Source organism: Bufo gargarizans, chromosome 9 (genome assembly GCF_014858855.1).
Source record: "Bufo gargarizans isolate SCDJY-AF-19 chromosome 9, ASM1485885v1, whole genome shotgun sequence".
NCBI lineage: Eukaryota > Metazoa > Chordata > Amphibia > Anura > Bufonidae > Bufo > Bufo gargarizans.
The window spans coordinates 182,173,952-182,188,420 of record NC_058088.1 but is presented as its reverse complement, the minus strand read 5'-3'; the positions used below and the strand labels follow the sequence as shown (position 1 = coordinate 182,188,420).

The following is a 14,469-nucleotide window of genomic DNA, read 5'->3' as shown; positions in this document are numbered from 1 at the left end:
TTCATCATAACCTGACGATTATACACAGATGAGCGGCAGTACACAGGTGGCGCTGCTTATCTCTTGGAGAAGAGGTGTAATGCAGATCACTTTTGCAGGAAGTTTCTTCTCCTGTGCCAACCACTAACTGATTGACATGAAGGGCCCCATCTCACTGTCAGCTACTGCAGAACCTGATAATACACACCTCAGCTGCTGCAGAACATCATAATACACACCTCAGCTGCTACAGAACCTGATAATACACACCTCAGCTGCTGCAGAACATCATAATACACACCTCAGCTGCTACAGAACGTCATAATACACACCTCAGCCGCTGCAGAACATCATAATACACACCTCAGCCGCTGCAGAACATCATAATACACACCTCAGCCGCTGCAGAACATCATAATACACACCTCAGCCGCTGCAGAACATCATAATACACACCTCAGCTGCTGCAGAACATCATAATACACACCTCAGCTGCTGCAGAACATCATAATACACACCTCAGCTGCTACAGAACCTGATAATACACACCTCAGCTGCTGCAGAACATCACAATACACACCTCAGCCGCTGCAGAACATCATAATACACACCTCAGCCGCTGCAGAACATCATAATACACACCTTAGCTACTGCAGAACATCACAATACACACCTCAGCTGCTGCAGAACATCACAATGCACATCTCAGCTGCTGCAGAACATCATAATACACACCTCAGCCGCTGCAGAACATCATAATACACACCTCAGCCGCTGCAGAACATCATAATACACACCTCAGCTGCTGCAGAACATCATAATACACCTCAGCTGCTGCAGAACATCATAATACACACCTCAGCTGCTGCAGAACATCATAATACACCACACCTGCTGCAGAACATCTTAATACACACCTCAATCGCTGCAGAACATCATAATACACACCTCAGCTGCTGCAGGACATCATAACACACACCTCAGCTGCTGCAGAACATCATAATACACACCTCAGCTGCTGCAGAACATCATAATACACACCTCAATCGCTGCAGAACATCATAATACACACCTCAGCTGCTGCAGAACATCATAATACACCACACCTGCTGCAGAACATCATAATACACACCTCAGCTGCTGCAGAACATCATAATACACGCCTCAGCCGCTGCAGAACATCATAATACATATCTCAGCTGATGCAGAACATCATAATACACACCTCAGCTGCTGCAGAACATAATAATACACACCTCAGCTTCTGCAGGACATCATAATACACACCTCAGCTGCTGCAGAACATCATAATACACACCTCAGCAGCTGCAGAACATCATAATACACACCTCAGCTTCTGCAGGACATCATAACACACACCTCAGCTTCTGCAGGACATCATAATACACACCTCAGCAGCTGCAGAACATCATAATACACACCTCAGCTGCTGCAGAACATCATAATACACACCTCAGCAGCTGCAGAACATCATAATACACACCTCAGCTGCTGCAGAACATCATAATACACACCTCAGCTTCTGCAGGACATCATAATACACACCTCAGCTTCTGCAGAACATCACAATACACACCTCAGCTTCTGCAGAACATCACAATACACACCTCAGCTTCTGCAGAACATCATAATACACACCTCAGCTGCTGCAGAACATCATAATACACACCTCAGCCGCTACAGAACATCATAACACACACCTCAACCGCTACAAAACATCATAATACACATCTCAGCTGCTGCAGAACCTCATAATACACATCTCAGCTGCTGCAGAACCTCATAATACACATCTCAGCTGCTGCAGGACATCATAATACACACCTCAGCTGCTGCAGAACCTCATAATACACACCTCAGCTGCTGCAGAACATCATAATACATACCTCATCTGCTGCAGAACATTAATTCAGCTGCTGCAGAGCTTCTTCGTGAAAAGGATTAGCGAGTTTCATATCTATCAGCCATGAAACTCCCTCTTACTTTTCATAAAGTAGTTCTGCAGCAGCTGAGTTGGGCATATAATGTGATCATATCAAGTCCAAAATTATTCACCCTAATCAGAATTTTAACCTTTTTAGGCCTCTTGTACACGAACGTTTCTTTTTTCCGTTTCTGTTCCGTATACGGACCGTATATGGAACCATTCATTTCAATGGATCCGCAATTTTTTTTGAAGAACTCTGTATGCCTTTCGTTTCCGTATTTCCGTTCCGTTCAAAGATAGAACATGTCCTATTATTGTCTGCGTAATGGACAAGGATAGTACTGTACTACTGTTCTATCAGGGGCCAGCTGTTCTGTTCCGTAAAAAACGGAATGCACACAGGACGTCATCCGTATTTTTTGCGGATCCGTTTTTTGAGGACCGCAAAATACTGAAAAAGCCATACGGTCGTGTGCAAGAGGCCTTAGAAGGATCCTGCCTTGTAGTCAAACTGCCTTGTGGCTACTAGTGGCGTTGCCTTATTAGCTAGACTGTTAACCCTTCAAGATCATCCAGTTGCAGTCACTGGTGGGTAACGCTGTATATTCTCCTTATTACCTGCCTCATTTTGTCGGGTGTTTAGAACTGGGCTCTTCACACCTGACATGGCCTTTGAAACCATCGTCAAGAAGCAAGTGAAGAAGATCAAAGAGCCGTGCGTGAAATGTGTCGACATGGTCATATCCGAGCTAATCAGTACCGTTAGACAGTGCACCAAGAAGGTAACCCTTCTGTCTTCGGAGCTGGACTTCGCGCCGGTTCCACCGTGTGTTATATCCCAACCTTGGCATGATCTGAGAACTCAGCCAATTAGAAAGCGTCAAGCGTGGCATTCTGATTGGTTGAGTCACATCTCCTTGAGCATGCTCCTTACAGTCTAGTCTTCCTTTTTTGGCCTTGTGCATGGACTACGTATCACAAAGCCACCGGTATTGTGAGAGTGCATGAGAAATACGTGTGCTTTGAGAGGTATTCTGGACAGTCCTGCTACCCTTAGATTTAAAGGTGGTGGCCATAATTAGAAGAGAAGGTCTTTTTTCCCCCAGAAACAGCATCACCGGTATTTCAGCTCATCCCCATTCTAATGAATTAGGTTGCACTACAAGATACAGCCATAGAGAACGATGGTGCTATTTCTGGGAATACTATAAAGACCCCTTTTCCCAATCATGGACACTCCCTTTAAGAGCAAGAGTTAGCTAAGGTGCAAGGTAGATTTAGAGCAAGGAGTCTTCCTTACCTTTACCAGTAGCAAATAGCCCCTGCCTACTTCCTTCCATTACTCGTCATTACTTTCTAAGCAATTTATACATTTCTCTACCCCTTTCTATCTTATCTTCTACAGTTTTCATTCTCTTTGTCCTCTTCTGATGTCGCTCACAGTAAGCTGTTGGCCCATAGGGTTCGGCCACTGGACGTAAATGAGAATTACCAAACTACGCCGTTATGGTCACACCGCGGGCGATTATTTTTTTTCTGATGACCTACACGTGACATTGAGCAGACATTTTGTCGTAGTCTCCAAGTAATGTCCAAAAAAGAAGAGGGACACGTCTGCCTTATTACCTCCCCCCAGTGTTTGACCCTATGACTCTGAAGGGTTAGGCTAGTGGAGAGGTTTACCATGGTGGACCACCATGAATCCCACCATGGTGACTTTAATCATGTGTCTGCCAGGAAAACCCCTTTAAATCCACTCGAGTTTTTCCGGCCTTTCTGCCCCTTACTGCATTCCTAAGCAGCGCCTTTCATTTTGCCTCATGTATTTCTCTGTTTTCTCGCCCTCTTTTGTCTCTTCCCGTCTTTTCTCTTACTCCCTCTCGTCTGTCTGTCTCTTCCCCCATTGCACTGTCCTCTCTGTCTTGATGTATGTTCTTCCCGCCCCCCACCCTACTTTGGGGTTCACCTTTGATTGCACAGGACTGGACTCTTCACGCCTGACCTCGCTTTTGAAGCCATTGTGAAAAAGCAGGTGCAGAAGTTGAAGGAGCCGAGTCTGAAGTGTGTGGATATGGTAGTAAGTGAGCTGATCTCCACCATCCGAAAGTGTAGCGAAAAGGTAAAAAAATATTTAAAAAATCAGCCGGGGCAAAGGGCACACTCGGACAGAATATCTGTTCATATGTGCTCAGTAGGCTTCTGTAATCCTGGTTTGACCAGAGAGGTTGGCACTGACTATAGACATCTTACATGTCCATTAGGGACCACTTATTTATATCTATGAATGTACAAGTCATGGAGATCAGGGTAAGGGGGGCAAAAACTTTTTATAGCGAAACACATAAAGAGCTATTCCCTGATACTGCTTCTAGGGGAGAGTATCTCCATAATATGGTGTTCTCTGGAATTAATGGTTCTCCTTATGGAGATCCTCCTGCTGTAGGGAGTCTCACAGCCAACGCTCCCTGGGAAAGAAAACTTCAAATTCGCTCTCCTCCAGAAGGAAGAAAATTGACTCTTTAGTTAGCTAACTTGTCAACGAATATCCAGCCCATTAAATAGCCTTGAAACACAACTAGGAACCTCAGCCAAAGCGGAGACACCCAGCTGTCTTGGAGTCCTTGCTCCTCAGATGTGTCTTAAGGTGTTACTTCATAGAAGCTCCATGTGGACAAGACCTTAAATGGGTTATATGGGATTATACATTTTTTATCTCATCCCTATTCAAGCAAATGCTGCTATACCAGATCCAGCCTATGGACAAAGTGGAACTGTTTGGCCAAAATAATCCATAATAAACCCTTTAAGAGTAGAATTGCCTGGCCACTTCAGGGGTTGTCCAGCGGCATAAAGCTTTTTAGAAAAGGGGCAGAATAAGTTAAAAAAAAATTAAAAAAGTACTACTTAGCTCACTGATCCCCACCACAGATGAGCTGTACCTCCTGATCCCATCTTGATGCACAGGAAATGGCAGGAAATGCCCCCTCAGCCAATCACTGGCTGAGGAGGGCCACCACTGCGGCCAGTGATTGGCTGGGTGGACATTTCCTGTGTGGGTAGAAACGGGACAAGGAAGTATAGACCAGCAGGGACCAGTTAAGAGTCAGAATAGCAATGAGGAGAGTAATGCTGTTTTTAAATAAATTTTATCCCGCCAGACAACCCCTTTAAGACCATATCATGGTGTTTATAGCAGATATACCTCTACTGCCCAGGAAAAAAATAAATGTCCGGTTATAGTCATTTCTATTTTGTGGGCCCCAGCCATACCACGGGGTCTCGAGTTTGTTATACACCCTGTTCTCTCGCCTCTCCGGTGAAGTGACTGCTAATGAATCATGAAGCAGAGATTATTGATCTTTGTGCTAAACTCAGAGATGTTCTGTCCAGAATAAGATCATTCCGGCTGGACGTGATAATGGGAATTTAATTCCCATTAAGCCTTTGACGTGAATTTTATTTTTATAAGAGGGTCGAAGGCCATATTGTTGGTTTCATACCATATTAGATATGGCGGAGAATGGCCGCCTGAAGGGTATGAACAGAGTCTGTATCAGAGCCTGCTATCTAATCCCAGGAGCAGAAGGCATTTACTAATGGTGAATTATACCCAGAGCTTAGATTATGCTTTTTTATGACATTTTCATTCTCGATGAGCAGTTCTGTATTGTACAGCTGTCATGCCGGTGACAGGTTTGAGAAGGTCTGAAAGATTATCTACGCATTAGTGATCTGACAGCCTCTTTTGGTTTCACTTTGTCTGTGTGTTGCTGGTATGTCCACACCCGCTGTTCAGGTGTGGATCATGTGACCTTCACCTCCCCCTATTTAGTCTGACTTTATCCATCACTCCTTGCTCTGGATAGCTTCATTTGGTTTTGGAAGAGCTGGAGTGTGGCTCATGGTGAAGTCCTGTTCGTCCATCATCCATCAGCCTCAGAAGTTAAGTGTTCCGCTTGTTGTGTTTTGTATCCCCCCCCCACCTTTGTTGTTTACTAGGCCTCAGCGAGACACTGGTTCCTTCACCAGGGAAGGAGCGGGTTGTCTCTGCCCGGTCATTACTATCAGGGCAACTGAGGGCCACCAGGGTTTTCTAGGTTCCTGTGTATGGGCATCTCTACCATCGAGAGGTGCCCATACAGATAGGAGTTAGGGCCAGGAGCAGGGTTTTTTAGGTGGTGACCCTTTTCCTTCCCTAGCGGTGAGGCCTAGTGTCTTTTCCCTGCCTTCTTGTTGTCCTTTGGTGTTCTCCCCTACAACATCCGTGACAACAGCACTCCCTAATTCTAGAATTTTAACGGAGCAGCAAAGACCCCCGTTCTTTTGATTGCTTGACCTCCACCGATGACACACTTATAAACTGTCCTGTGGATTGGTGACAAATTGTCAATCTAGGACAACCCCTTTAATTAGTACATAATTTGGTACTCATTTAGATTAAAAGTTATCCCCCCCACAGTATGAACTTATCGCCTATCCTATCCTATCACCACGGCTCCATTTAGTCTCTACGGGGTACTGGAAATAATTGAGCACTGTACTCAGCATAGAGAGTTAAAGGGTTTTTCTTGAGGATCGGTCACCAATATAGGAAACCAGACAACCCCTTTAATGGATCGAAAGCATGCAAGGTTAACCTGCTGCTCCATTCTCATGTGAGACCCTGTTCTCTTGATCGGTAGGGTCAGATATTCCCAGAACATCACTGTATGCCATAGACCTCTCTGGCTCCAAACAGAATAAAGTACTACATGTTTGTGGTGGGTTAGGGCTTGGGTTCTTTGTAGGTGATCCTCTGGTCAAATCCTAGGGAAATAGACTTTATAGAGGGGAAGAACGATTGTGTGCACCTGATGAATGAAGGATCTGAATCATGCTCAAGGTGGCTCCACTTTATCGTGATACTCAGGGGCAGGCTCAGATAACTATATTTTTGTAATCTACCACTAACTATTGAGTAATTGATCTCCACCGATCAATCGTCATGTAATCCAAGTGAACTTTATGGGATGTGACATGCAACTACAGCTCTATATATCCTGTACATTTTTCTACTGACCTTCAAAGCTGACTATACACAGTAGACGTATATATTGGCCATACTCTCAGATTTTGGTGGGACCATCTTATCTGTATGGAGGCCCCCAGACTCTCTCTGATGGCAGATGCTGAGGTGCCACTGGTGTCCGTTGTTCAACTCATCTGTCACAGTCTTGTGGCTTCCATAAAAGATCTCATTGGCCCCTTGAGCGTTCCACCACCAGTCACAACTACAGATCATACAACAGATGATATATTTGCTTGTGCCTGCCCCTGAAAAATAGTCTCCATAGTCCATTGACAATGGGACTATTGTCTGTGTTCATATCTAGCATGCTGTTCGTTGTGCATTTTCTGTGTTCGTGATTTGGGTCTTTATGATCTTCTCTGCATGCAGCGTTGTTTCTCAAGACTTTAGAAAGAAATGCCATTTAAGTGCCACAAGGCTTCCTATAATTTCCATTCTTGTATTAAGGCCTCATGGAAACCATATAAAGAATGGATGGATACCATGATCTCATAGACTAATCAGTCTAGATGTGATTCATTCTTCATAGTGGTTCCTACTGAAAAAAAAATGGAGGTCCTCCTTAAATGTCCACACTACCTCACCTCTCCCATTCCAGGATAGAGAAGGTGCTTTTTTGCACCCCTGTAGAAGAGAAGAGCGAAGTGATCACTGGACCAGTTCCCTTGTTTTCTTAAAGTCTTTGAAGATGGACAACCTTATTGTGGTTCCCACCATCCATTGGTTTGGGATATCTTCTCAAACCTTTCCGAGACAGCCTCTGTTGTATATACCCTTTATTTGCAAAGATGGCTCAGTTGGATCCTTCGAGTGAACGATGCATCAGAGTATACGAGGGGCACATAAAAATGCTTCTTACCCAATTTCAACCAAATTCTGGACAATTATTTATTTGAATCTGAAAAGTAGTTCCTCCAAAAAAACACTATGAAGGTGGAAAACCTTATTGTGGTTCCCACCATGCATTAGTAAGGTACATCTGATAATACAGCAGAGTATATGAGGGCACATAAAGGCTTATTACCCAATTTTCACCAAATTGTGGTCAATTATTTAGTTGAATCTGAACATTACCTCATGAAAAAAGCATGTAAAGGTGGAAAACCTTATTGCGGTTCCCACCATCCACTGGTAAGAGATATCTGGCCAAACGTTTCCAAGACAGCCTGTGTTGTATGTACCTTTGTACTATTTATTGGCAAAGATGGTTCAGCTTGATCCTTCGAGTGGACGATACATCAGAGTATACGAGGAGCACATAACAAAGACATCTTACCCAATTTTCACCAAAGTTTGGTCAATTATTTAATCGAATCAGAGTAGTAGTTCCTCCAAAAAAAACCTTATAAAGGTGGAAAACCTTACTGTGGTTCCCACCATTCATTGGTAAGCGATATCTGGCCAAATGTTTCTGAGACAGCACCTGTTGTATGTACCTTTTATTTGAAAAGATGAGTCAGCTGGATCCTTCAAGTGGATGCTAAGGCAGAGACATGTAACAGGGACTTCTTACCCAATTTTCACAAAATGTTCAATTTTTTTATTTTGGGACTTGTCCAGTTGAGTCTGAACATTACCTCCTGCAAAAAAATCTTGACTGAGTTAAATGGCATTACTTTTCTTTGATCCATGAGTAGAAATGTCATAATTTTTGCAATTTTGCATTTTTTTTTCTGTTCCAAATACCAATATCTCAGAGCTGTGGACCCATCTAGAGTTTCTATCCATTATATAAGTGAGATGAACTGAGCTGTGATTATTGTTGACAGTTCGGACTTTATAATTGGGAGCGGAGGATCGCCACTGGAATTATAAGCATGTTGTAAACCTTGTGCTGTCCCTTAAGGGAATATCTCTGGGATTTCCTTAATAATCTGGATTCCAGTTTTTGTGCGTCCTGGCTTCCCCTTTAGGAAACAGGAAGCTATGTTGCTATGTGAATGTGGGAACTTTGGCAGGAAATCGTACATCAACATAAAAACATTGAAGATAGTAAAAAAAAAAACTATTCATGGATAGAAATGTAATTGACTGGCATAGTGGTCTCTACCCATTGGGCTTTATATCAAAGTCTTACTTTTTGTATAGGAAGGACTTGGGCGGTAATACCCTTCTTAGTTTGTTCCTGGCTACGGAAAAAAGGGAATATCTAAGACTGAGCTCACTTTTTTTGTGATCCATAAAAATAAGTTAGGGACGTAGATAGAGGACAAAGGGCAAAAAATAAAGTGGACACCCACTAGTGGTGCTGGAGCACCAGACTTATCCATTGGTTATGAAAGGGTCCAGAACTTTCTGTTACATACTGTATACCGGACCCTAAACTTTTTCCACCCCCCTAGATTTAGGGAAGTTGTATGGTGCCCAAAAACAGCTGAGAGTAGACAAGTATGGCAAGGTAGACCGTATCGGGTGGCATGATGGGTCCGACAACTTTTGGATATATTAAGCCATGGGCTATATTGACTTTGGGGCATATGAGAATTGTTCTCCCACACAGATCTGTGTTTCTTTCCTCAGCTAAGTCAGTACCCGCTTCTACGGGAGGAGATGGAGAGGATTGTCACTACGCATATCCGGGAGAGAGAGGGGCGCACAAAGGACCAAGTAAGAATCTGGGAAGGGGAGAAGGGGTGCTTGTCCAAGCCAGGATGTGATGTGATGTGGACAGACATTTGTACACTGAACCCAAGTTGTTCGATATAGTCTGATTCAGCCCCCTGCTCAAAGATTCCTTTCAGTCTGATCTTCTCTGTCCACACAGGTCATGCTGCTGATTGACATCGAACTTGCCTACATGAACACAAACCATGAAGATTTCATTGGCTTTGCTAAGTAAGACTGCAGTTACAGTAAATTACCATAACACTTGTACACACAGAGGCCGGCCACGACATCTAATTCTACTTCCATGTTCTTGTTCATACGGCCAGTTTATAGTAGATAGTGGTAAGGATTCCTTCCTTCCTCCCCCACTCTGTTCCTTTCCTTCTTTCTTCTCCCCGTCTCTCCCTCCCTTCCTTCTTTCCTTTATTTATTTCTACCTCTCTCTCCCTTCCTTTTTTTTTTTATTAATTATTCTTTATTGTTTTCTGAACCAAAAACATACATAAATTCACATAACAGACAGTTATCTCTCTCCCTTCCTTCATTTCTTCCCTCTCTTCCTCCCTTTATGCCTCCTTTGCTCCCTTCCTTTCCTTCTTTCTTTCTTCTCCCCCTCTTTCCCTTATTTCCATACTTCCATCTGTCCATCCTTTCTCTCCCTCCCTCTTTGCCATCTTTCTTCACCTTCTCTTTCCTCACTTCGTTCTTTCCTTCTTTCTTCTACCTTTTTCTCTCTCTCTCCCCCTTCCTTCCCACCTCTCCCTCTCGTCATTCCTTCCCTCTCATCCTCCCTTCCTTCCTCCTTTCTTCTTCCCCTCGCTCCCTTTCTTACTTCCATTTGTCCTTTCTTTCTCTCTGCCACCCTTCTATCCTTTTTTCTGTACCCTTCTCTCTTTACCTTCCTTCTCTCTATCTCATTTCCTTATTTCTTTTCCATCTCTCTCATTCGCTCCCTTCTTTTCTCCTTTACTTCCTTCTTCTCCCTCCCTCCCTTCCTCTCTCTCCCTCCCTCCCTTTCCATATTCCTTCTCTCTTCTTCCTTCTTTCCCCACTTTCCATCCATTCCTTCCTCCCTTTCCTTCTTTGTTCTCCCTCTCTTTCTACCTTTCTTCTTGTCTTCCTTCCTCCATGCCTACCTTCCTTCATTCTTACCTCTCCCTCTCTTCCTTCCTCCTTTCCTTTACCCTTTCTTCTCCCTCTCTCTGCCTTCCTTTTCTACACTCTCTCTTTATCTCTCCCTTCCGTTACAAATCATATACACAAAAAGTTTACAATTAGGCCCTTTCACAACCTCCGCAAATCTCCTTACCGCTCCCTGCTTAGGCGGCAGCCAGTGCCATTGTGCCGTTTAGTTGAGGAACCTCAGTCCACGAGGATCTGTAGAGACAGGTAACTGGATGGTATGCTTTTCATTGTAGTGCACAGCAGAGGAGCAGCCAAACGAATAAGAAAAAAGCCTCTGGAAACCAGGTGAGAACAAGGTGTATGTGAACCTTACAGCAGATGCATGGCCTGTTACTACTCATACATTAGACCCTACATGAGGTTTGCACAAGTTGGTCAGGCAAGATTGCTCCTCTTAGCAATCCATCCAAACACGGAGAGTCTCGAGGTGTAAGAATTGGTGAGAACCTCCTAAATCCAATAGGGCTGTAGAGTGTATAGTGTCCCATAGCAAACATGGTAGCCACCTCTTGACCCTAGGTGAATGGAGACCCTGGGTGGGAAAATTGGTCTACTTCAATGTGCCAGGTGCCATCCTTGTACTATCAGTCTATCTCCTATACAAGACGGGATGATATAGATTTTAGGCATCTCCCATCCCTTGCAGGAAACAAAGCTTAATTGACTCTTGGTGCAGTTCCCCTCCCCCGTGTCTGCTTTTGTATTAAGCCACTCCCAGTGTAGGGGTATATGGCACAACCTGACCCCTCTGAATGTGTCCAGTAGCAACCACAGGGGTGTCTTCTGTAGTACAAATGGCCTAGGCATCATGCATATAATAATTATGGTAGTTAAAAATGTATTGTAGCATGCAGTACCACTTTCCACCATGGACACTTTCCATAGACATCAATGCAACAGCGCCCCCTTCTAATCCTGAAAAGATCTCTAATGTATGAAAAAGTATAACTGTGGAGACAGTCAGTAAGAAGAGGTCTGCAGCCATAATCTATTCTGACAAACCCTGGGACATGAATAAAGATAACCAGTTATCACAAGTGCTTTCTGGACCAAGAACCATTCGGATTTGGCTGCGCCTTCATTTACCTGCCTCTAAGGTAATGTCACACCTTTGGCAGGGTCAGGCTGTCCATCTCATTAAAGAGGGCCAGTCCCCTCTCCTGACGTGTCAGTTTTAGTAACTATTTGCATCCCCCGTGTAATAACAGTTCTGGGGCATCTATTCTGATGATTCTATGTTGTGCCGTTCCTTTATTATTCCTACTAGAATTTAGGAATTAATTGCTATCAGAATGCAAAGAAGGTCCAGCTGGGTTTGTAAATTCTAGTAGGAATAATAGAGTCATGAGAATAGATGCTCCAGAATTGTTATTACATGGCGGATGCAAGTATTTACTAAAACTGACACGTCACGAGAGGGGAAAGGTCCGCTTTAAGCTGCGGTCATAGAGCGCAGGCTTGGCAAGCGTGCCGGTGTGAGTGCGAGGGCAGAGTGAGCTGGACTGGCATGTTGTGCACGGGCTGTGGAATCTGCAGGCAACTCATAATTGGTTCTGCACCCGCGTTGCTAGTAATGTATATCCCTCTTCTTCTGCTCCCATCTCTCCTGTCCACTCTGCTGCTGTTGCTATGGTTACCCTGTACAGGATGAGATCCTGGTGAGTAGTCAGGCAGCGGCTGAAAGCACAAGATGGACGAAGTGCATCAGGGCGGCCATAGGCAGACCTCGTCACCACCCCGCCGCTCATTTGTACACATCGCCCAAGTCCTCAACTAAATTTGCCTATTCTTTCTGCTTCTGGGAAATCTGAGCAGCAGGCAGCATGCTATGCTCACCATTACAGCTTCCAACTCCTTAAATTTTTTTCCAGGATTAGAAAAAATTACTATGTACACCTTGGGGGGGGGGGCAAGGTTTTACTCATTTTGGGCTAAAAATTATTTCTTCCATTGGTCTTTATTAAAAAATAATCAGCCGTTCTGTCACAAAGGGTTAACCGTTTGCCTAGCTGTGTGAAAGGTACTTTCACTTTCACTTTATGTCTCTGATAAACCTCATCTCTAAATTACTATAAAGTCATAAACACTTATATAAGCCTCATTCTAAGGCCTCATGCACACGACCGTTCCGTTTTTTTGCGGTCCGCAAGACACAGAAGCCGCCCGCGTGCCTTTCCGCAATTTGCGGAACGGAACAGGCGGCCCATTGTAGAAATGCCTATTCTTGTCCGCAAAATGGAGAAGAATAGAACATGTTATATTTTTTTTTTTAATGAGGCCTTATCAGCAAGATAAGATTTGTGGGATAATGAGTGTTTAGGAGGTCAGAGATTAGTAGGCAGGGAAACAGTAAAAATACAGAGCCTGCTACTAGAGAATCTCAAGGCTGTACAGAGAAAGGGGCTCAAGATTAATTGAAAAAATGTTTTTAGCTTAAAATGAGTATCATGCAATAATAATAATAATAACATTGCCCCTAAAGGTGTACATAGCCTTTAAAGCAACATTACCTAGTGATTCGCAGATACATCCCCCCCCCCCCTTCTGTATCTCAGCATCACTTGGTAGGCTGCGCTGAGTGACTACCACTGTTGTAGGTGTTATGTCACCTAGCTTTCCCAGAAGCAGGTAAAATTTTAAAAAAGTGAGATTTTGGAGGACTAGATGCTGAGCGCACTGATATGTGCGTAGGACGTATCCTCAGGTTACCGCACATAGCATTGCAAGTGTGCATCATGTGAGGGGAATGATAAGGAACATGGAACCCGGGAAGACCCCATGAAGGGGGGCGATGTCTCTTTAAATTGACTCTGCGCAGGCCCAGATGCACCGTCTCCTCGTGCTCAGTCCCTTACCCCCTGTGTGTCCTCATCTCCTCTCCTTCTATAAACACTGCGTGTACGATCAGCACCCAACAGAATGATAACCGCCTGCATCGTGAGTCACATCATGATGCTCCATGACTAACCCGGGGGCCATCGTAACATTTGTATAATATTCAGACGTTTCTCGCAAATCCGCCTCTAGATTCAGCCCACGTAAAGGTGGTTCTGTAGCTGTGGGGGAAATTATAGCTTTCCATATAAATGTTTATTCATGTAAAGAGCAAGTCTCCCTAAAATTAAAGAAAAAGCCTCCAGGGCCTCATTTATCAAAAATGTCTTTGTTGCCCATAACAACCTGCCAGAGCATTCATGTCATAAACGGTTCTGGTAAAATAAAAGTTGTGCTGTTATTGGTTACCCATAGCAACCAATGAGAGCCCAGCTATTTCATAAACTGCTCTGGTAAAATGAAATCTGCGCTGTGATTGGTTACCCATAGCAGCCAGTGAGAGCTCAGATATTATTTCCTAAACTGCTTTGGTAAAATGAAAGCTTCACTGTGATTGGTTCTCTATATAAATCAGTCAGAACTTAGCTTTCATGATATAATGTGTGCAGATAAAATGAAAGCCCTAGTGCTCAGGTAAAATAAAATCTGCGCTGTGATTGGTTACCCATAGCAGCCAGTGAGAGCTCAGATATTATTTCATAAGCTGCTCTGGTAAAATGAAAGCTTCACTGTGATTGGTTTTCCATAGAAACCAGTCAGAGCTCAGCTTTCATGTCATATAGTGCTCAGGTAAAATAAAAGCTGCACTGTGATTAGTTACCCATAACACCCAGTGAGAGCTCAGCTA

The 14,469-nt window shown here is 43.9% G+C and overlaps 1 protein-coding gene across 6 annotated transcripts in view; it reads left to right on the top strand.

Moving 5' to 3' along the window:
• DNM1 (dynamin 1) overlaps window positions 1-14,469 on the top strand; it is an 88,519-nt gene that overhangs the window by 39,589 nt on the left and 34,461 nt on the right. For all 6 annotated transcript variants that reach the window (XM_044305704.1, XM_044305706.1, XM_044305705.1 and 3 more), the window contains exons 10-13: window positions 2,571-2,709; window positions 9,516-9,602; window positions 9,760-9,830; window positions 11,021-11,072. In XM_044305704.1, coding sequence (XP_044161639.1) covers window positions 2,571-2,709; window positions 9,516-9,602; window positions 9,760-9,830; window positions 11,021-11,072 — 349 coding nt within the window. The remainder of the gene's footprint in view (window positions 1-2,570; window positions 2,710-9,515; window positions 9,603-9,759; window positions 9,831-11,020; window positions 11,073-14,469) is intronic.